At 46.6% G+C, this 22,858-nt stretch overlaps 2 protein-coding genes across 4 annotated transcripts; both read left to right on the forward strand.

The window, feature by feature from the left end:
* Znf623 (zinc finger protein 623) lies at positions 1-8,737 on the forward strand. Of its 2 annotated transcripts, XM_027403877.2 has the most exons (3): positions 13-146; positions 5,768-5,933; positions 6,444-8,737. In XM_027403877.2, the coding sequence occupies exon 3, from the start codon at positions 6,517-6,519 to the stop codon at positions 8,014-8,016; it is 1,500 nt and encodes a 499-aa protein (XP_027259678.1). In that variant the 5' UTR covers positions 13-146; positions 5,768-5,933; positions 6,444-6,516; the 3' UTR covers positions 8,017-8,737. The 2 variants fall into 2 exon arrangements, with proteins under 2 accessions (XP_027259677.1, XP_027259678.1); XM_027403876.2 differs by lacking the exon at positions 5,768-5,933 and having other exon boundaries at positions 1-146.
* Positions 8,738-15,949: 7,212 nt separating this feature from the next.
* On the forward strand, positions 15,950-21,984 carry Znf707 (zinc finger protein 707). Of its 2 annotated transcripts, none has more exons than XM_027404273.2 (4): positions 15,950-16,307; positions 18,510-18,666; positions 19,030-19,143; positions 20,386-21,984. In XM_027404273.2, exons 1-4 carry the CDS (start codon positions 16,203-16,205, stop codon positions 21,234-21,236), a joined length of 1,227 nt encoding a protein of 408 aa, XP_027260074.1. In that variant the 5' UTR covers positions 15,950-16,202; the 3' UTR covers positions 21,237-21,984. The 2 variants fall into 2 exon arrangements, with proteins under 2 accessions (XP_027260074.1, XP_027260075.1); XM_027404274.2 differs by having other exon boundaries at positions 16,181-16,307; positions 18,507-18,666.
* Positions 21,985-22,858: the final 874 nt, after the last annotated feature.

Here is a 22,858-nt window from a genome sequence, read left to right on the forward strand (position 1 = left end):
GCGGCTACGGACGTCCTCCGGGCGGGGCCTCCGGCAGCTTCCGGCCGAGGCGTGCAGGGCGGTGTGGGCTTTGTGGCCACCCGGGTCTGAGCGGCTCGGTGCGGTTTGGCTTGGTTCCGCGCTGCCCTCTTGTCGCCGGGCTCCGGGTGAGTGGGGTATCGTTACTGGCGCGGGCGGGCAGGCGGACTCGTGGCCAGCGGGATTCGCGATTCGGTTGGTGTTCCGGGCCCGGATGCGGTTCGCTCTTGCAGGTGTCTGCAGCTCCTCTCTTCGTTCGGGCCGAGCCCTACATCTTTTCCTCGCTGACCTGGGTGTGGTAGATATTTGGACCCGTCACCCGAGGACATAGAGGCCTCGGGTTGCACACTCAGCCTCGGCGCCTGCAGCTAAGGTTTCCTTTAACCGCTGCAAAGCTGGCTGCTCAGGTGATGGAGTGCAGGTGCGAGCATCTGTTCTTGGACCTTGCCCTCCTGACTTCCCGCAGGCTTTTCGGCCTCTGCTGGAGGAGATGCCCTACAGGAACCCCAGTACTTCAGGGGTCTCAGATAATGTGCGTGTTGGGCAAAATCAACTCCATGTGACCTGAAGGAGGATTCCCAGGTGGAGTCAAGTGTCAGCCAAGCTGTCCTAGCTTTTCCACGAAGCTTTTCAGTCAGAAGTTTGTGAGTCAACGTCTGTGATATCTCTGTGATGATGCTAGGGACATTTAACCCACATTGCATCCTGCTCCACTGTGGTCCTGGAGTCCCCAGGGCCTGATTAATACGCTGAGCTTTCCTGTGGGTTTTTAGCAGGAGTAGGCTCTAAACTAAATGCAAGCAGTTTCCAGGAGGAGCTGGTATTTATAGTCACCCTGTACACTCTCAGACATCCTTCCTCTGAGACCCATCCCAATGAATGAGAGAAAAAGTCTTCTGCTCACGAAGAAATCAGATCCCCCCCCCCCCACACACACACACATACACACACTAAAGGGTTTTGGTGATGGTGGTGATTTTTTGAGACAGGGTTTCTCGGTGTAGCCCTACCTGTCCTGGAACTAGTTCTGAGGACCAGGCTGGCCTCAAACTCACAGAGATCCTGAGTGCTGGGATTAAAGGCATGAGCTACCATGCCTCGCTTACACACCGAGTTTTAAGGCAGTGCTTCATGTCCTATTAGCAGGGAGCAGAACTTTGTTTCTGTTGTGGATGTGGCCTTGCATCTGTTTTAATACTTCATGGGAGTTATAGAGAAACTTCACAAGCCGGTACACTTAGCTTTGGACACTCCTGGTTCTGGAATAATTAGGGGGGTGATGGAGAGAGAGCAGAGCTGAGAAAGGCCCCCATGAGACTATGATCTAATCTGGAGGTGGAAGGAAGGCCAGAGAAGCAGCAGGCCAGGGCAGAATGGTGTCCCTGAGGTGTATCAGAGAGTCCTCCTTTTTTGACTTGTGGAAGATGGCTGCTAAAAGGCTCCTGGGCTTGCTGGGAAAAGAAGCTTGTTCTTGTCAGCAGGAGACCTTGTGTGCAGGTTCCAGGGGCAGCCATCAGAAGAGTTCCAAGAGGACAGCCAGCTGCTGCCTCTGGTAAACTTATGGATGATTGTGAGGGGAACATGATACAAACCTGCTTTGCACGAGTGGCATCCAGCTACTTGCACAGCTGCAGAAGCACCTGCACAGCTGCACAGGCTTCTAAGGAGGCAGGTGTTGAGGCTCACTTGAATAGCTGAAGCTATGCAAACTTTCCCACTCCTGTTTTATTTTATGTGTATGGATGTTTTGTCTGTATGTAAGTCTGTCCGTCGTCTGTGTGCCTGGTGCACTCAGAAGCCAGCAGAGGGCATTGGATCTCCTAGAACTGGAGCTACAGAGTTATGAACTGCTGGGAATTGAGCCCAGGTCCTCTGGAAGAGTAGCCAGTGCTCTTAATTGCTAAGCTATCTCTCTAGCCTCCAATTTGCTGATTTTGAGATAAGCATTTCTTCAAGCAGATATATTTTATTTAAGAAACTTTTCTTAAAATAAGAATCTATAAGCTGGGCAGTGGTGGCACACACGTTTAATCCCAGCACTCAGGAGGTAGAGGCAGGTAGATCTCTGTGAGTTGGAAGCCAGCCTGGTCTATAGAGCTAGTTCTAGGATAGCTAGGGCTACACAGAGAAACCCTGTCTTGAAAAATCAAAAAAAAGTCACCAATGGTTTTAAGCTATTCTTGTGAACAGATGCAAGTTTGTTTCATGGTAGCATAGTCATTTTAAGTATGGTATCAGGGGCTGAGGTGTAGCTCATTGGTAAGGCACTTACTTGCCTAACGTGCATAATACCCTGAATTCTACATAATGCATAGAATCCTTAATGGTACATAAAATAGTAAAGATCAGAAGGTATCAGTGATTTCTAAGACAGAAACCACTTGTCCATTTTACCCTTTTTTCAGACATTAAGTTCCAACATGCAAATTTCTCATAGTACTGATTCTGGCCATCCCTAAGCAAAATATCCTGTAAAACCAACTTGTATTTACAAAGGATATGGTCTCTCAAAGCAGGAAGTGGACTCTGTGTGGGTGCCAGGTCTGAATTTGAACCTTTGCTTCGCTCCTGACTGGGCTAGTGATGTTGGCTGGTTTAGTTTCTTTTCTGCTCTGTCTCCACTCTGTAAGTAGCGCAGCCATCCTCTGTGACACACGTGTCACGGTGCAGGTCCTTTCTAACACCATGGCTGGCTGGGTTGCCTTGGACTCTGGTGCAGCAGACTGGCAGCACTGCCTTGCTATAGCGTCAGTGGTTTTGAAGCTTGAAGCTTTCAGGGAGCAGAGTAGAGCAGTGGCCCCTGGAAACAGCTAGCTCTTAGAAGGAGTGCTGGGAAAATTTGGACTCAAATGCCTAGTAAGTGACTCAAGTGTTCCTGCTATTTCATTTGCCTGCTTGGAGAAAATGCTGGTGGTAGGGGGATAGGGGAGCCTTGAAGGTTTTTAAATAGAAAGTCACCATTCCATTTGCTTTTAAAGGGTCATCCTACTGACTCTGTAGCAAAGCAATGGAGAGAGGTTAGAAGATTGTCACCCTTGTGTGTTAAGAAATATTAGTAGAGCCAGGCATTGGTGGCACACACCTTTAATCCCCAGCACTTGGGAGGCAGAGGCAGGTGTATCTCTCTGAGTTCCAAGCCTGTCTACAGAGCGAGTTCCAGGACATGCTCCAAAGGAAAACAGAGAAACCCTGTCTCGAAAAGAGAGAGAGAGAGAGAGAGAGAGAGAGAGAGAGAGAGAGAGAGAGAGAGAAGAAAAGAAATAATAGTAGAGGATGGCAGTGACCTGGCCTACAGGTCTGCTAGTGGATTAGATGTGGGGAATGAATAAAAGTAAAGGGAACCAAGGACTTTTGCACAGTTCTGGCCTGAGCAAATACAGGTCGATGGAGATCTCACTACAGAAGGGACAGATTTAGCAGAAGTAAGAAGGTTGACACCTGAAGTTTGAAAACCTATGAAAGCATCAGGTTGAGAGATAGTCAAATGTGGAATTTGGGAAAGAGCCCAGTTGCAGGAGGAAAAAAACAAACAAACAAACAAACAAACAAACAAAACGTTTTCAGCAGTAGATAGCATCTCTCTGCTAAGCTTGGTCAGTAGAGATGGAAGAGGTCTTGCCTGGATCATGGCAAGACTCCATTGTCATCACTGAACACTGGGAGGAGGTAGTTAATGAGGGAGAAAGCTAGTGGAGGCTGTCCTGGGAGTACTGTGGCAAGATGACTTCATGAGTAAGTCATTGGATGTCAGGTGCTGGCCCAAGTGAAGTTATACAATAGACTGTTGTGATCATCTGACCCCAGTGTATTTAAGAAAGCAAAGGAGATGCAAAAATAAACTCAGTGTCCATTGAGTGTCACTATGGAGAGGTTGGATAGCAGCTGGAGAGGAAATAGAGTTCAGGAAGTTAGGTTGGTAGTCTTGTTCTTTGAGACAGGATGTTGCTATGTTTCCCCAGAGTAGTTTATCCTCTGAAGTGTTTGAGCATTCAGAGTCTTGGAGGCTAGGTGTGTGTGCCATTTGGTTTTTAAATGGGATTTTGATACTCTACCTAGAAGATGTCAAGGCCCTCTTGTTCCCTACTATGTCAAGTCTGGCAATTCTTCCCCGATTAAGTGGATGGGAGAGCCAGCATTGCTGTCTATTGCTTGGAATGGCAGGCTAGAGAGGCAGAGAAGCTTCTGTTTCAAGGGAGGGAATGATGACTGGACAAGATGGAATAGGAGAGGGCCTAGAGCAGGGGGAGGTGAGACCCTTCTCTCAGGTCAAGTACAGCTTGGACTCATGAAACAGGAGAGGTAAACATAGGCGATGGAAATGGACATTCTTGTCTCGCTGCCTTTGCTTTCTTAGTGAAGCAAGGGCTAAGTGTAAAAGGTGGAGCTTTTCTTCTGTGCTGGCTGCCCAGTCCCAAATAAACACACAAAAGCTCCTATTAATTACAGAATGCTCAGCCTATAGCTCAGGCTTATTACTAACTAGTTCTTTTAACTTAAATTAACACATCTGTATTAATCTCTATTTTGTCACATGATTCATGGCTTTACCTGTCCTCTTGCATCTTGCTTCCCTGGCAGCTGCTTGCATCTCTCTCTGACTCTGCCCCTCTTCCTCTCTGTATTTTTTGTCTGGCTTTCCCGCCTAGCCTTATTCTTCCTTGCTATAGGCCAAATTGGCTTTATTATCAGCTAATGTGACTAATACATTTTCACAGCATACAGAAGGATTATCCCACAGCAGCTAAGGGATAGAAAAAGTGTTAGACATTTTAAATATTTAATTCATGTGTATGAATGTTTTACCTGCATGTGTGTATGTGTACCACATGTGGTCCCGGTGCCTACAGAGGTTAGAAAACAGTATCAGATCCCCTGGAACTGAAGTTACAGTTTTGAGCTGCCGTTGCATGTGCTGGGAACTGACCCAAGAAGAGCAATCCACTTAATTGCTGAGCCATCTCTAGAGCCCCAGTGTTGAACTTTTAAAAAGGAGAAAAGGATGGCCAGGCAGTGATGCACACCTTTAATTCCAATGCTTGGGAGGCAGAAGCAGGTGGGTCTCTGTGTGTTTGAGACCAACCTGGTCTACAGAGCAAGTTCCAGGACAGACAGAGCTTCAGAGTGAGACCCTGTCTCAAAACAAGAAGAAGAAAAAGGAGAGTTGGGTGCGTGTAGACATAGCTGACAGCTCTTAGGGCATCAGGGCTGTAGATGTAGAGAGCACTTGGCCAGCAAGAGTTCAGACAGATCCAGAATAGGCTGAATCTAGCGTGAGCTGTGGCTTCCACACGGCGACAGGAAGAAAAGGGCGTGTGAGTTGTATGAAGAGGATTATGTCCCTCTCCTCACTCTGTAGGTATTTGAGTCTCTTCCCTAAAATGTTGTGAGTTCCCACTACTTTTACTTTCACTACTGGGGATGCAGAGGCAGGTGGGTCTCTGTGAGTGTGAGGCAAGCTTGGTCCATATAGTGAGTTCTAGGCCAGCCAGTAAGTACCACATGGTGAGACCCTGCTTTTTAAAAGAAAGTGTAATGTTGCATGCCATCTACTTACAGCTTTCTGTCCTTTAAGTCATCTCTACTACTTACCATACCTAATACATTGTGACAGCTAGGTTAAGTATGCTGTTTTCAAGGAAAAATGATCCCCCCCCCAAAAAAAGGTGTGTACATGTTCAGCACAGATGTATGTTTTTTGTTGTTGTTTTTATTTATTTTACCTGAGGTGGGCCAACTCTTGTATTTATAGGGCAAAGTACATAAAGTGTCGAGAACCGTGCCATTGAGGCTCTGAACTGGACCACTGGAGCCATTCCAATCACCAAGGGATTCAATTGAGGGAACTAGAGTATAAGGCCACTGAAAGGGTGAAAGTTTGGAAGTATGGAGATCCTGACTGGGTTCTTGGCTTCAAGGTCAGTCACTGTAGGTCAGAAATGCTACACTGCTGTTAGCACTGAAGCCCTGTGTGCTACAGATAGCCTAAAGTGGGTGCAGTACTGTGGACCATGAGATGCACACTGGGTAGGGACAAGATAGCCATGAGGGTGGAGAATAGTAGGACTGATCGATTTTATTTGAGTGACCGTGGGAATTACATGTCTTGATTTTTAAGTAGAGCCCTGTCTGTATCCCTATCTCTCTTGTCTCCCAAACAGGTCACAAGCTAGAGGAGTGCTGTTTAAACAGCAAAGTCCTATTTGTCTTGGGGTTGGATATATGAGAGGTGGAGCCCCAAGAAGCCTTCCCATGCTGACAGCTAGTTGGAGCAAGGTGAAAGCTGGTTAACAGTGAAGGGTCCGAAGTGTAGGCAGAGGAGATGCTTCCTCTCTCACTTGTATGGGAGTTTAATTTTATGTACCTTCGGCCTGTCCAGCAGCTTCTTGTTAACAAAGGGGAAAGACCATCTTCTTTTCTCATTTCAGATTCTACTGTAGGAGCTGGGGACAAGAAGGTGATCTTGAAGCCTGAATTTCCAGGGATGAAAATTCACATAATATGATGTCAGACAAACTCACAGTGCTGGAGCCTTCCGTCTCTGAGCCTGGGGAATTTCAGGAAGACAGATTAGTGCAGCTGCTGGGGAATCCAGAAAGGAAGATCATAGAGAGTTCTCCCTCTCAGGAGGGGAGCCTCAAACAGATGACAGTGACCCGCTGGAAAATTCAAACAGGAGAAACAGCACAGATGTGTAGTAAGTCAGGAAGGAATCCTACTCTTAACTCAAATCTTCTTATACTTCAGAGAGAGCTTATAGAAGGGGAGACCCATTCTTGTGGTATTGGTAGCAAAAGCTTCTCATTTAATTCAAATGTAGTTCCACATCAGATTTCTCATACGGGGGAGAAGCCTTACCAGTGTGATCGTTGTGGGAAAGCCTTCAGTCAGAACTCCCTCCTCACTGAACATCAGAGAGTCCACACTGGGGACAGACTCTATGTGTGCAATGTATGTGGGAAAGACTTTATTCATTATACAAACCTGGTTGAACATCAACATGTACATACAGATGAAAAGCCATTCAAGTGTGCACAGTGTGGAAAAGCATTCTGTCACAGTTCAGATCTGCTTAGGCACCAGAGGGTCCACACCAGAGAGAGGCCTTTTGAATGCAAAGAGTGTGGGAAAGGCTTCAGCCAGAGCTCCTTACTCATTCGCCATCAAAGAATTCACACAGGAGAGAGACCCTATGAGTGTAATGAGTGCGGGAAATCTTTCATTCGGAGCTCAAGCCTTATTCGGCATTACCAGATCCACACAGAGGTAAAACAGTATGAGTGCAGAGACTGTGGGAAAGCCTTCCGACACCGTTCGGACCTCATTGAGCACCAGAGAATTCACACTGGGGAGAGACCCTTTGAGTGTCATGAGTGTGGGAAGGCCTTTATTCGAAGCTCAAAGCTCATTCAGCATCAGAGAATTCATACTGGAGAGAGGCCTTACGTATGCAATGAGTGTGGGAAGCGTTTCAGTCAGACATCCAACTTCACTCAGCATCAGAGAATCCATACAGGGGAAAAACTCTATGAGTGTGACGAGTGTGGGAAAGCCTTCTTTCTGAGTTCATACCTTATACGACACCAGAAAATCCACACTGGTGAGCGGGTGTATGAATGCAAAGAATGTGGCAAGGCTTTTCTGCAGAAGGCCCACCTCACTGAGCATCAGAAGATCCACACTGGAGACAGACCCTTTGAGTGCAAAGACTGTGGGAAAGCCTTCATCCAGAGCTCTAAGCTGTTGCTGCATCAAATTGTCCATACTGGAGAGAAGCCCTATGTGTGCAGTTACTGCGGGAAAGGCTTTATACAGAGGTCCAACTTCCTTCAGCACCAGAAGGTGCATACTGAAGAGAAGCTCTACAAGTACAGTCAGCATGGAAAAGATCTTACGCCACCCCCAGATCTTGTCCACCAGGAGGATCTTTCCCTGAGTGAGACTTCCATTCATTTAGGAGAGAGAGCTACAGATCAGGAGTGTCATGCAGATAATTTATAAGATAATTACTCTTGGAGTCAGTAATCACTGTTTGGAAATGGGCATACCTAGTATATCTAAGATGTGGACGTCACAGTTTTCTGAGTCACAGATGGGCTGCTTTTGTCTGTCACCATAGCAGGAAAACTGAGGGACTGGACAGTTGACTTTGAGCTGAACACTTAGGGAAAGCCTCTAGAGAATTTTCTAGGTTTTCTTTGAAGTTACAGTGCACCGTTGATTTAAACCCTTTCAGAGCAGAGCTGTATTGCTTGAGAAATGGTTACCTATCTGAAAGGTTGAGGAAAGGGGCTTTTTCTCATGCAAAGTGTCAGTTGGTTCCTGTTGTCTGGGACTAAACTCCAAGCCATGGGGTTTATACTCCTTGGCCTTTGCTTTCTCAACTGTTTGACTCCTGGTAACACATTTGATGTACCTCTGCCCACATCCTCCAGGCTGTTCCCACTCCTGTTTCTGATGGGTCTCCCCCTTTCTCCCAATTGCTCCTGATTATTATGTGAGGCCTCTCTCAGGCACCATGCTGCAAAATGCTCCCTTAGCACTGAGCTGGGTTTGTGCCCTGTGCTTCTGTTTCTCAGTGCTTACTTCACTACTGTACTTGCTTTTAAATTCCACAATTTTGAATTCTTTTTTCATTGTGCTCTGTTCCCTGAGGACAGGGATCATATGTCATTGATTCCTATGTCCCTAGCACATGACAATAAACAAAATAAAAACCCAAGTCTGCAATTGGCATATCCTTTATCCATCTGTTTTGTTTTTGTTTTTTTTTGTTTTGTTTTGTTAATGTTTTTTTTTAAAGATTTTATTTATTTATTATGTATACAACATTCTGCTTCCATGTCTATCTGCACACCAGAAGAGGGCACCAGATCTCATAACAGATGGTTGTGAGCCACCATGTGGTTGCTGGGAACTGAACTCAGGACCTATGGAGGAGCGGTCGGTGCTCTTAACCACTGAGCCATCTCTCCAGCCCTTTGTTTGTTTTTTTTTTGAGACAGGTTCTCACCATGGGGCCCAGGCTAGTCTCAAACTCATAGCTGTCCTTCAGCCTCCTGAGTGCTGGGATTACAGATGTGTACAACACCTTGCTACCATTCTGTATTGCTATTTTTAAATTTTGGGCTGTTGTTCTTGTCATCGTTTGATCTGTTCTACTAGTACGTACTAGTAGAACAAGTCCCAAGTCCCATTGGACCTGCTCTTGTTAAGAGTTGCTGACAGTCTTCTGTCTGCAGTTACTGCCCACCAGGTGTGGCACGGCCCTCATTCAGAGCTTTCCACTGGGCTTTGAGGGCAGTGCCCTAATGACTACATCACTTTTTTAATTTTAGCAGCTCCAGACTTAACTGTTTCTTAGGGTTTTTGTTTGTTTGTTTGTTTGTTTTCGAGACAGGGTTCCTCTGTGGCTTTGGAGGCTGTCCTGGAACTAGCTCCTGTAGACCAGGTTGGTCTGGAACTCAGAGATCCACCTGCCTCTGCCTCCCTAGTGCTGGGATTAAGGTGTGAGCCACCACCTCCCAGCTTCAACTGTCTCTTTCTAACACTACTTGTTTGAAAATGTATTATGATCTGTGAGGAACAGTTTCAGGTATTTGAAAGATGAGAGTAAGAAGGTGCCATGCATCCTGTGTGGAGTGTTCTGGGGAAGCCAGACAGATCCCAGAACCTGGCCTTGTAACAAACAGCTCTAGACAAGGAGATAACTAGTGGCACTGTAGACCTAGGAAGGCTCCATAGCAGACTTGATGTCTTAACTGGTCCAGAGAAGTCAGTGGACATCTGTCAGCTTGGGAGCAGAAATCTGGGAAGTTACCTCCACAGACAGGCAGAGCACAGACTGTGCTGCTCAGGTCAGTACATGGTGGATGCAGCCAGAAAATGTGCTTGTTTCTGCTTCTGGATTCCTTTGATCAGAGCATTAAACACAATAACTAGTTCTGAGACAAGAAGATGATAATTTTTGTTCTAAAGGGCATATTTTGAGTTTTTAACAAATTCCAGCAAAGCCAGAAGCTTCAAGTGGGCAGATAATTTAAAAAGAACATGATACCTATTTTCTGGAAAACTCAGCATCACATGACACAAATGTTATCAGGCCATTTCATTCAGTACAATACAGTATCTATACTGTTTAGAAGTTCCTTTGTCCTTGTAGCAATACCACATTTAAGAAAAGTACTATTTCTTTTACATCAGAAAAGTCTCCTTTTGCGCTTTCCAGAGTCAGTCCAACCTCTGTCCTGGTAGCCATTTCCTCTAAGTGTAGAATTGCTTTGCTTGTCCTAGAACCACCTACACGTGGACCAGTAAGGTAGGTGCCCTTGTGTCTGGCTTTGATCGCCTTGGCATGAGACCAAAGTGTTTTTAGATTCTGTCAAATAACATTGCATTAGTAGTTCTCTTTGCCAAATAGGGGCCCATTGTATGGCTAGGTCATCATGTGCTCACTAGTCCATTTGCTTATGGAAATTGGGTTTCCAGTGTGCAATCTCAAAAATAAAGTGCTATGAGCATTTGTATAAAAGCATTCATTTGCACATGTGTGTTTCTTTCAGGTAAAAACAACTTTTATCAGGGCTGGAGAGATGGCTCAGCGGTTAAGAGCACTGACTGTTCTTCCAGAGGTCCTGAGTTCAATTCCCAGCAACCACATGGTGGATCACAACCACCTTGAATGAGATCTGGTGCCCTCTGCTGGCATGTAGGCAGAAGACTGTACACATAATAAATAAAATCTTAAAAAAAAAATTACAGTCACCGTCTTAGGTGACTGTAACAAATTAATGTAAACTGGGTGGGTGGGTTACAGGCAGTAGGAATGTATTTTGCAAAGTAGGAGTCTGAGGGACCCAAGGTCTAATGAGGCATTCGTAGGTAGATGCTTTCTCTTTGCAACCTAGCTACGATTTCTCTAGCCTCTTGTAAGGGCAGAAATCCCAGTCTTGGAGCTTCCACTTAAAATTCAGTCACTTCCCAAAGCCCCACCTTTGGGGAATAAGATTTCAAAATAGGATACATATGTCCAGTCTATTGAACTAAGTACTTTTCTAGTTTTATAAGAAGCTGCTGCACAGAGCTCTCATGCTGTACTGTCCCATGTTCCTGCTATGTTGCTCCCTGTCCTTGCTAACACTTGGTATTGTCAGTCCATTCTATTTTGTTGTTGTTTTGTGTTTTAAGATGGTACTACCATGTAGCTCAGCTGGTCTTAAGTGATATTTCTGTGTCAGCCTTACAGGTATTGAAATTATAGGTATGGGCTACCATGCCCAACTTGTATTAGTTTTAGTCTTATTGTTTGTTTTTTGACAGTCTCATTGTGCAGCCCTGGTTGGACTAGATTAGATTGTAGACTGGATTGGACTCAAACCCACAGAGATCCACTTGTCTCTGCCTTCTGCACACTGGAATTAAAGGCGTGTGACACCATGCCTGACCTTTGTATAGGTCTTTTGCAAAGCTATTTACCTCTTCCAGAGGACCCAGGTTTGATTCCCAGTATCCCATACAGCTTATAACTGTCTATGATTTGAGTTCCAGGGAATCCAATGCCTCTGGCCTCCATGGGCACCAGAAATGCATGTGGTATACGGGTACATGTAGGTAAAACACCCATACACATAATAAATAAAAATTAAAACAACTTTCCCAAACTGGGCAGGGTGGTTCCCACCTATAATCTGAATGGCTCTTAGAAGGTGGAGCTGGGTTGAAGAAAGTCAGTCTTGGAAGAGGGTTATTCCCTTTCTCTTATTGTCTCTGTACTACCTGGCTGCCATTATGTGAGCAGTCCTCTATATTACCTGCTCCTGCTATGGGTGGTGTTTTTGCTTTACCGCAGCCCCACAGCAGTGCAGCAAACTCCATGGACTAAATAAATCCTTTGAAACTGTGAGCGCAAAGAAATCCTCATGTCAGTTTCAGATATGTTGCCACAGCAATGAAAAGCTAACTTACTTCAAAAGTCCATTTTCCCCACACGTGTGTGTGTGTGTGTGTGTGTGTGTGTGTGTGTGTGTGCGCGCGTATATTAAAGCTGAGCTCAGAGTCCAAGTGGTGGTGGTGCACACCTTTGATCCCAGCACTCAAACAACAACAAAAACAAAACCTGAGCTCAGATTAATTTCCCACCCTGCTCTGCCAGAGGGACTGGGGGTTCATTTCCCAGCAGTCATATCATGGCTCACAGTCATCTGTAACTGTAGTTCTGACAGCTTTTCTGGCTCCTTGGGCATAAGCCATGCATGTGGTACACAGACATGTAGGGAAAACGTCCATACACATTAGGTAACTTTTTAAAAACTTTTTAAAAAAATGGCCAACCACAACCAAAAAAGGAAAGTCAACCTACTTCTCACCCTCTTCCTCTGAAACCTGTAAGAAAGACCCCTACTTGGCCAAGTAAGCCTGAATGCTACATAGAGTCCCTTGAATGCTACAGTTTGCCTGTCTATGGCATTAATATTTCTTCTAATCTTTTATAAAAGGATAATCCATCTCAGTGTCCCCCATGAACCTTGAAACTAAACCCTTTCAAAAATCACTATGGGAGATGAATAAAACAGACAACAGCAGCCTGGTCTACCTTCAAGGCCAATCAGAACTGCATAGTGAGACCTTGTCTCAAAAAAGAAAAAAATAGCTTGCCTGCCAACAGATAATATTTTTAAAGTCTCCATCATCACATGTTTTTTTTTTTTTTTTTTCCTTTTTCAGAAAGGTCTTTCTACAATGTAGCTTAGATTGTCCAGGAGTTTGTTATGTAGACCAGGCTGGCCTCAAACTCAGGATCCACCTGCCTCTGCCTCCCAAACTGGAATTAAAGACCTGCACCACCCATGCCTAGCTCTTTGTTTTGTATTTTTTTGAGAGAGGGTTTCTCCTTTATTTTCAATCTTACCCACTCTGTAAAACTTTCATGCAAACCTTTTCATTTCTCCTACCTGGTAAAACATATTTATACAAAGGCCCTGCTGCATTCTGGGAGCTTGACAGCCTGAAAAGGCTGATCCATTTTCTCTTCATTCCTTTTGCACTGATCTCTTTAAAACAAGCCAATTGCCGGCACCCATAGCTAAACACTGAGCTATACTCCTGGAATCCAGTTACGGAGAGGGAGAAGGGATGAGCAAAGGAGCCAAGACTGTGCTTCAGAAACTGGCAGAAACAGTTGACCTGACCTAGTGAGAGCATGGAGACCCTAGTTGTAAAGCTGAGGAACCAGCATTGGACCCAACAAGCCCTCTGAATGTGGGTTCCAGTTAGGAGGCCAGGGCAGTCTATGGGACCTCTAACAGTGGAGTCAGTGTTTATCCCTAAAGCACAAATGGACTTTGGGAGCCCATTCCCTATGGAGGGAAACTATTGCAGCCCAGATACAGCAAGGAGGGCCTAGGCCCTCCCTCAAATGATATGACAGACTTTGATGGTCCCCCGTGGAGGGCCTCACTGTCCCTGGGGAGGAGGTGGGGGGTTGTGGGGAACATGGGAGGATGGGAGGGCTAGGGAATGGGGGGATGGATATGTAAATGAATGCCTCTAAAATAAAAAGGGAAACAACCAAAAAACAAGCCAATTGCAAAAGACTGTGAGATGGAACCCAGCTAATAGAAGAGGACATAGTCACCACCTGCATTACAATTACCAGGTGAATTTCTTGCCTGTGTCCACTTACTATACTAGTTGGATTTGGGTTCTGGTGCACCCTTCTTACAAAACTGCTTTGGCTTTATTCTGTGCTACTTTGTGCAATACCAAGATGAGTGTTTCCAACAGCATACCACTTTATTTTATTTTGTTTTGTTTTATTTGGTTTTTTGAGACAGGGTTTCTCTGTGTAGCTTTGGAGCCTATCCTGGCACTCGCTCTGGAGACCAGGCTAGCCTCGAACTCACAGAGATCCGCCTGCCTCCCGAGTGCTGGGATTAAAGGCATGCGCCACCAACGCCCGGCAGCATACCTCTTTAAATCAAATACGATGGTTACAATTTAAGCAAAACAAAAAGCCCAGAAACAACTCCAAATTCGAAAACTAACATGGTAAGGATGGGGGATTTGAACATCTCGGGTCTGCTGCTCAGAGCACAGGTGCATCTGATGTAGAGACCGTGCCCGTGCTGATTCCTCAACATGTCAAACATAGAATTAATACATAATCTAGAAAATTCCAGAAATCCTAGTTCCTGAATACATAGCCCAAAGAAGCGAATGCAAACAGATAATGTACACCTGTCTTCATAACACCCTTGTTCAACAAAATCCACAGAAAGCCATTGTTTGGCACTAGGCTCCTGCACTGGGCCCTTAGTTGACCAGACTCAGCAAAGTGTCAGGCATCAAAGGAAACTAGGTTGTTATCTGAGCTTTTGGGAAATGGGTAGAGGTTGGATTTCAGCGATCATGATAGTAGATGAAAGGGTTCAGGCATTAATGTTGACCTAATCGGACCTCTTTAAGAGACAGACCCGCCCCCTGACAACGGGTGGGGCACACACAGTGATGTGCCACGTCACTCGTTACGGACTAGCGTGAGGACTCTGCCCATTGGTGAAGTCTCAGTGCGCATGCTCAGCTTTCTTTTAAAGCTTGTACCCCTTCTTTCCCCTTCCTCCCCCTTTCTGTTTCCTCCCCCTCTTTCCTGTCTCCTCTCTGCCCTGTTCTTGTCTCTTCTCCCACCTGTAATCAACTTTATGGTTAATGTACTCTCCACGGTTCATGTTCCTTTTCGCCGGCACCAGCCCCATCTTGCGCCTTCTTTTTATATTTTTAAATTTATACAAAATAACAGCAGTAGAGTTTACTCTGCTTTAACCCTGACGGAAAAGCAACCTTGACCAACTCAGTATCCCTGCAGTTGCTTTTTTCTGTTGTGGGTCTCTGCCTTAGGAAGTAAGTAACTCTGACAAAACCAACCTGTTTCAGCCTTTTTCTTTCCTTTAGACCTACCTTCTCTCTGTAAAACAGACATCTGCTTAGCTTGTGGGACTATCTTATTCTGTGGAATGAAGTGTTGCCTAAACTAGAATTACAAATTTGGATTTTTAGAATTAAATTTAGCATCACAGTGGCCCAAACATTGACCGATGAGTGAACAGAATGAGGTGAGAAATCCTGACCCAAGCTACTACGTGAATGAACCTGGCAAACATCATGTTGAGAAGATCCTAGGACAAATTTCAAACAAAGAATGTTGGTGGCACTGGCTGCAGGAGAGGAACTGGAGGAAAGTTCTTTGGGCAGAAACATTTCTGATTTTCATGATAACGAGCTTTCAAGATGCAAACCGCAAAACTGCAGGTCCAAACACTACTGGTACACTCAACAGGTTGAAAATGGATGCTGTGTTATTACTTGTAGTTTATCATACTTAAAAATAAGAAGTCGGGCGTGGTGGCGGACACATCCTTTAAATCCCAGCACTAGGGACGCAGAAGCAGGCGGAACTGAGTTCCAGGACAGCCAGGGCTACACAGAGAAATATTGTCTCTAAAAACAAACAGCCCCTCCCCGAAAAACAAAAAAAGAAAAAACCTCCTAGAGAGCTCATGAGGGCTCAGGAGCGCCACAGCCCAGCCAGCCTATACCGTACAGGAACAGCAGGAAAAAAGGCAAGCAAGGGAAAGACACAGGTGCACACCAACTAGGAGCACTGCAGGCGCGATTGCCCGGAGCAGTCGAAGGGCGGGGCTCCCGGAGGGCGGGCCTTCTGGGGGCGGCTCAGCGCGATTGCCCGGAGCAGCCGAAGGGCGGGGCTCCCGGAGGGCGGGCCTTCTGGGGGCGGCTCAGCGCGATTGCCCGGAGCAGCCGAAGGGCGGGGCTTCCGGAGGGCGGGCCTTCTGGGGGCGGCTCAGCGCGATTGCCCGGAGCAGTCGAAGGGCGGGGCTCCCGGAGGGCGGGCCTTCTGGGGGCGGCTCAGAGCACACTTTCGCCTTCCAGCCGACTTGCCCGGCGCGCACCGTTGAGTAGCCGCTCCTAGGGTCGCCGGAAGCGGCTTAGGCAGCTGGCGTATTTCCGCTAGAGAGTTGAAGTCTGGGCGGCGCGCAGCCGGACTGAGGACTGAAGCTGCAGCAGCTCGGCGATCGTCGGTCGCCGGTCTGGCGTGCAGGTCTGGGCTGCTCTGCTCCGTGTCACCGCGCTTACGCTGAAGCCGACCCGACCCCGGCACCTCTTGCGGCCTACAGATGCGCCCACATCTCGCTGCCGCTGCTCCCCGGGAGGCTCGACGCGAGCGCTGTTTCCGACGGGGCAGCGCTCCTCCCGGGCGGGCTCACCGCGAGGCCCCTCCGGTGAGTACGGACCCTCTCCCGACAGTCCCCGGCCTCGAGCCCACCTGGATCCCCACGGCGCTCGCGCTCAGGTTTCTTTCCTGTCGCTGGTACTGCACTCGGGCAGCTCTCGGTCTGTCTGCCTGGGCTCCTGCACTCCAGGGTTGCGGTCTTCTGTTTTTGGGTGGAGTTCCCACACTCCCCTGCTCTCAGGCCTCGAAGTCCAACAAGGCTCGTGGCACCAGTTCAGGTGTTCCGATGAGGGGCAATGTTCTTTTTTTATCAACCAGAGTTTGAGGTTGGCAGTCACTACCCGGACCCGAGTTTCCCGAGCTTCGGGTCTTAAATATCCCAAGCTGTCTTTGACATAGCTGTGTAGGCAAAGTAGGTATAATGATTAATTTCTCAACTTGACACAATCTAGGATCCTTCGGGAAGAATGTCTGTGTAAGGGATCTTAAGCTTAGATTGGCCTCTAGGCATGTCTGTGGGGCATTGCCTTGGTTGGCTTAATTGATATGGGCAGACACAGGTTTGGGGTCATGGACTCGGAAAGATTAGTGAAAGCAAGCTTGAGTTATAAGCATTTTATTTGTTCTCTGCATTTGAGTATGATGTGGCTAGCTATCTTGACCTCCTTCCTTGACTCCCCACACAATGGATTGTAACTTGGAAGTGTAAGCTAAATAAGCCTTTCTTCTCTAGATTTTTTTTTTTTAACGGAATTTTATCACAGCAGCAGAATGAAACTGGGACACCTGGCCTTGAACTCTTTGTTTTGAGATTGGGTCTCTGTAGAGAACAGCTATTGCCCTGGCTGTCCTGGAACTCCTCTTATACACCAGGCTGGCCTTGAACTCAGAGATTTGCCTGCTTCTGCCTCCTGAGTGCTGGGATTAAAGGCATGTGCCATCACTGCCCAACCCAGACTTCAGTCTAATTTTTCAATTAATTTAATTTTAAAGACTTTTGTTTGCTTAGGGTCTTACTGTGTGGCTTTGGCTACCCCAGAACTAGATAAGTAGATCAGTGTGGCAGATCTGACTGCCTCTGCCTTCCAAATCTTGGGATTAAGGTGTGTACCGGGGGCTGGAAAGATGGCTCGCAGGTTGAGTTCTTGATGCTCTTCCAGAGGACCCAGGTTGTAAGGTGTGTACCACCATACCAGCATAACCCATCTTTATTTTCATCAGTGCTTTGAACTCAAGAAATCCACCTGCCTCTGCCTCCCAAGTGTGGGGATTAAAGGTGTGAGCGACCACCACACAGTGGACCTGACTGTTCTTAATTGGTTAGCTGAGTGAAAATATCCACCCTGAATGTGGGTAGCACTGTTTTACTAACTGGACCCTGGATCAAGTGAAAAGGAGAGATGCAGCTGAGCACAAGCAAACTTGGGGTGTGGGTCAAATTCTAGTGAGTGTAGTGGCCCTTCCCTCCTGCTAGAGAGAGGTAACACTCTGATTGCAGTACACCTCGTTATTACTGTGTTGTTTGCTTATTCTGTTGTCCTGACTACAGAATCAAGATTATCTTACTTTCTTGATAGCAAATGGATGATCTAAAAGGAAGGTCATGCTATGCCTGTAGTCAAACAGCAGCAGCTCATGGTGGTTCGTTTTTTCTTTCTTTCTGTTTTGTTTTGTTTTTCTCTGTGTAGTTCTGGCTGTCCTGGAACTCACTCTGTAGACCAGGCTGGCTTCAACTTCAGAGATCCACTTGCCTCTGCCTCCTGAGTGCTGGGATTAAAGGTGAGCACCACTATGACTCCATATTTCATTTTCAAATGGCACAAGACAGTTGCAGAATTATATACCCAGCACAGTGAGGATGTTTTCTGTATCAGTCACTTTTCTTGTGGCTGTGACAAAAGGAGCTCAAGGGAGGAAGGGTTTGTTTAGGGTCACAGTTTGAAGGGACACAGACCATTGTGGAGGCAGGAGTGTGAGCTACCACTGGATAGGAGGCAGAGAAGTAATGCTGATGGTTAGCTGGCTGTCTCTTCCTTTCTGTGATATTGGAACAACACCCATGGGATGCGTGTCCATACATTCAGGTTTGGTTAGACTTTTTTGGAAACACCCTCACATCCACAGGGGTGTGTCTTCTAGGCGATTCTCAAGGAATGTTAATCATCGAAGAGATCTTTGCCCACCCTACCCCTTCTTCATGTATAGTGTACAGGCTTTAGCATGCTTTTTCTGACTCATTCTCACTCAGTAGCAGGCAGTCCTGGAGCCATCTGTGTGTCAGGTGCCAGTGACCTTCAGAGATGTGGCCATGTACTTCTGCAGGGAAGAATGGGAGTGCCTCAGCCCCAGCCAGAGAACCCTCTACCGGGAAGTGATGCTAGAAAACTTTAGGAACTTCATTGAACTGGGTAAGAGCTGCATGTTAGCTTCTGGAGTCTGGTAGGTTCTAGATAAAGGCCCCATGTGCTGTGTCTGACCAAGGGCATCTCTTTTGGTTCCTCTGGAGGTATCCTGACTTCTTTCCTCAACCGCTAGATTCCTGCATGGGGCGTGGTGTCAGCCTGTGTGTGCTCATGAGCAGGCAGGCATACTCCTTTCTCCCTCCTGTAAGCCTCTGTCTTCCTTATTCCTACTTCCAGCAGCTGATCCAGGGGATCTACAAGGGCTGACCGGGTTGCTAGGTTTATCTTGTGCTGCCCAGAGCTAGTCTGAGTCCTGGCCTTACGCTGTCTTTTACACTCACCAGATAGCATTTCTTACTTTTTGAAAAGGATACTGTGGCCCTAGACCAGACCTTATTTCTCATCTGGAACAGTGGGATGAACCATGGGTTGAAGATCAGGACATACCTAAGTTTCTAGAAGCACGAAAAGGTGTCTGCTCAGGTAAGCAGGATGGAGGGTGGGCTGCTCTTGGTTGGCCCGTCCCATTTCCCAGCACTGATCAAGGCCACTTTTTCCACCTTCAGACAGACTGACACAGTGGTAGAGAGTGGATGCAGAACACCTTTTTCTTTCTTTTTTTTTTTTTTAATTTTTTAAGAAAAATTTTTTAGATGTATTGACTTGCTATGTTCTGTCTGCCTGCATGCCAGAAGAGAGCATCAGGCCTCATTATACGATGGTGTGAGCTGCCATGTAGTTGAACTCTAGACCTCTAGAAGAACAGCCAGTGCTCATAACCCTTAGAGTCATCTCTGCATCCCACAGAGTGCTCTAATTAGGGACTTTGGAGGTACATGAGTGGCATACTTCTACCACTAAGCTCTGATGGGAGGGGTGTGTACATGTGTCAATGGACCCTGTGGTGAGGTTGTGGAAGGGAGGTATTTGAGAACAGGAGGCAGTGTCCTAGCATTGTGATTTGACTGATAGCCACTGACAGGGCAGAGAGAGTGTGTGTATGTCTGTCTCTCTGACTGAATCTGACATGTTGCAGGTTTGTGATACCAGGGTGAGTTCTCTGTTTCACATGTGTTTCCTCATTTGTAACATTAGGATAAAAGCCCTGGCTTTTTCCTTAGTAAGATGTTCCCAGTGGTCATGGAGCTTCTGTTTTCTTTTTGTCATGATAGGCATAGAGCTCAAGACCTTAGGCAAGCATTTTTGAGCTACACCTCTGTCCTGGATTTTGTTTTTACTTCATATCCTCCCAGAAGTGACACCAAGCAGTTTTGTCTACTTGAGATAAGCTGAGAGGGCCCCTAGATTATGTGGAGTCCCAGCTGTTGTGTGTGTCAGGCCTGTTTGCAGGAAGCTTATGGCTCAGAGGGTGAGTGGTTCTAATTTGTAGAGAGCTAGCTCTCAGTACCTGCCCCAGGTCCACCTCCATGGTAGGAATAAGGCCTGTTACTTGAACTGACACAAGTTTAATGAACACTTGTGGTTTCTTTTGTGTCAGAGTACCAGGCACTTGTCTTCCACTATCTGGGTTAGGTGAACATCAGGGTTAGTTTTAGCTCACCTGAGTACATGGAACACATTTGCTTCATAATTTCATGCCTTTTTTTTTTTTTTTTTTTTTTATTGACACTTGATAGATCTTTCTTCATCTTTTGTTGGATAGCTGCTTTGTAAGTTAGCTTGTCCCTGGGCCAGCTCTGTGTAAATGTGTCTATTGCACCACAGGAGGCAGAAAGTCTGTAGATCAGAAGAGACCTTGTGATCTGGCTTCAGCTCATGAGAGGGCCCATCCTCGGATGGGAGCCAAGAGAGGGGCTACCATGAGGAAGAGTGTCCTGACAGCGGGTAAGGTGCACCTTCCTAGAGATACCTCTGGGAAGAAAGTGGACAAACAGAAAGCTTTCCAGGACCAGCTGTGTGGGAAATCCTACAGGAAGCAGCTAGGCCTCAAGGAACAGTGCAAGAGTGGTGCAGAGGGACATCCCTTCATCTGTGGCACATGTGGGAAGGCACTGAGCTGCCACAGCCGCCTGGCTGCTCACCAGACCGTGCACACTGGAACCAGGTCCTTTGAGTGCTTTGAGTGTGGCCAGACATTCCGCTGGGTTTCAAACCTTCTTCGCCACCAGAGGAATCACACAAGTGAAAAGCCCTTCTGCTGTGAGGTATGTGGACAGGCCTTCAGCTTGAAGGACCGCCTGGCACAGCATCGCAAAATCCACACTGAGCACCGTCCATATGTGTGCAGTGACTGTGGGAAGGCCTTTAAACAGAAGTCAAACCTCCTCCGCCACAAACTTGTTCATACTGGAGAGAGGCCGTTCTACTGTGACAACTGTGGGAAGGCCTTTCGTACTAAAGAGAACCTCAGCCACCACCAGCGGATTCACAGTGGAGAGAAGCCCTATACCTGTGGCCAGTGTGGGAAGGCCTTCAGGTGGCCCAAGGGCTTCAGCATCCACCAGAGGCTGCACTTGACAAAGAGATTCTATGAGTGTGAGCACTGTGGGAAGGGCTTCCGCCACCTGGGCTTTTTCACAAGGCATCAGAGGACTCACGGGCGTGGAGAAGTATAGAGGCGTCTGTGGGTAGCTGGGCCCTCCATGTTCTGGGCCTTGGAAGAACTGCAACAGGTGCTCTCAAGCGTAGAAGCCATGTGGTCCTCAAATGAACGGTTTGTAGCTTCCCGAGTCTACAGAAGTTTTGCCAGGAAGGGCAAATTAACACAGGGAAGGGGATCTGAAGTATGCAGGCAGAGTGGGCAACAGCTGTCCTTAGTGCCACTTGTGTGCACTTTAACTTCTTTCTCTTCTAGCTCTTTCACCATGTCTTCTTTTTGTAGGAGGGAGGTTTGAGGCTTGAGCAGCAGTAAAGCTTACTCTTGGAACTGACAAGATGGCCCAGTGCAGTAGGCAAAGGCACTTGCTGCAAAGCCTGAGAACCCAAGTTTGGTTCCCAGGGACCCACATAGTCGGAGGAGAGAACCAAATGCCGTAAGTTGTTCTCTGACTTTCTGAAGCACATGTGTGCATACAGACACACGATAAATAAATAAATGAAAATAAAAAACCTCTTCAACCCCAACAGGTGGCCATAGAAACCAATACCCTTTTTAAAGGGCTACCTAGTAGACTCATACTGGGGTACCTAGTGTTTGGGCATGTGTGAAAGCAGCAACAAACTGTACAAGACCACATGGGTGGCAGAAGTTTGTTAAAGCGTCCTCAGCACTGTTTCTGCAGCAGCTTATTCAGCTAGAGATACTGGATCTTTGGTTGTATTTATTTGGTTTCATTAAAGTGTAACCGGAAGGTTATTTCCCAATGGTGTGGGATTCCTGTGTTCTAAATCAGCATGTCAACTCACATTGTTAATCCCAAATGAGAATAAGACCACTATCACAATTTGAGCCAAATTTGAAGCAAACTTGATTTTTTTTTTCTTTTTTTTAAATTGGGTTACACCCAAGAACTGACCATCAACTGCCTTCTAAGTTGGGATAAAGAGAGCAGCCCTGAATCTATCTCGTGGGCCCCTTTTAAGGAGTAAAATAAATCAAGGTCATAGGTTGGAAAAGGTCTCGTTCCTGGAAACAGAGAGCAACACAACTCTCACAGAAAATAGTAACTTTTTTAAAAAAAGATTTTATTTATTATTATGTACACAATTATCTGCATGTGCATATCTTGCACATCAGAAGAGGGCACCAGATCTCATTACAGATGGTTGTGAGCCACCATGTGGTTGCTGGGAATTGAACTCAGGACCTCTGGAAGACCAGCTAGTGTTCTTAGCACTGAGCCATCTCTCCAGCCCCAAAACTTACTTTTAAATATACAACACAGTGGCTTGTGCCATCAAAATGGAGTCAGTCAGGTTCCTCATTCTCCTAGGTGGATCTCATGGGCACAGGTCTGCATTCAGAAAGCTGTTCAAGGGATCAAGCAAGCACTTGTCTCCACTGGAAATCGGGTTATTTCTAGCCTTACAGATTATACTTTGAAAGAACTCCAGGGTTCTGGAGCTTAGCCATTAAATGTACTGACTGCTCTTCCAGTGAATCCAGGTTTAAATAACAGCACCCACACAACAGTTTACAGTAGTCTGCAACTCCAGTTCCAGGGGATACAGCACCCTATGTAACTTCTTTGGGCCTCCAGCTCAAAAGACAGACTTATTAAAGCTGCTCCTATAGCTT

The sequence above is a fragment of the Cricetulus griseus genome, chromosome 2 (assembly GCF_003668045.3).
Source record: "Cricetulus griseus strain 17A/GY chromosome 2, alternate assembly CriGri-PICRH-1.0, whole genome shotgun sequence".
NCBI lineage: Eukaryota > Metazoa > Chordata > Mammalia > Rodentia > Cricetidae > Cricetulus > Cricetulus griseus.

Coding starts and splice junctions, on each gene's coding strand:
- Znf623 (XM_027403876.2), top strand. CDS start 6,517: ATGATGTCAGACAAACTCACAGTGCTGGAGCCTTCCGTCTCTGAGCCT.
- Znf707 (XM_027404273.2), top strand. CDS start 16,203: ATGCGCCCACATCTCGCTGCCGCTGCTCCCCGGGAGGCTCGACGCGAG. Junction 16,308..18,509: donor CTCACCGCGAGGCCCCTCCG/GTGAGTACGGAC, acceptor CTCACTCAGTAG/CAGGCAGTCCTGGAGCCATC. Junction 19,144..20,385: donor ACGAAAAGGTGTCTGCTCAG/GTAAGCAGGATG, acceptor ATTGCACCACAG/GAGGCAGAAAGTCTGTAGAT.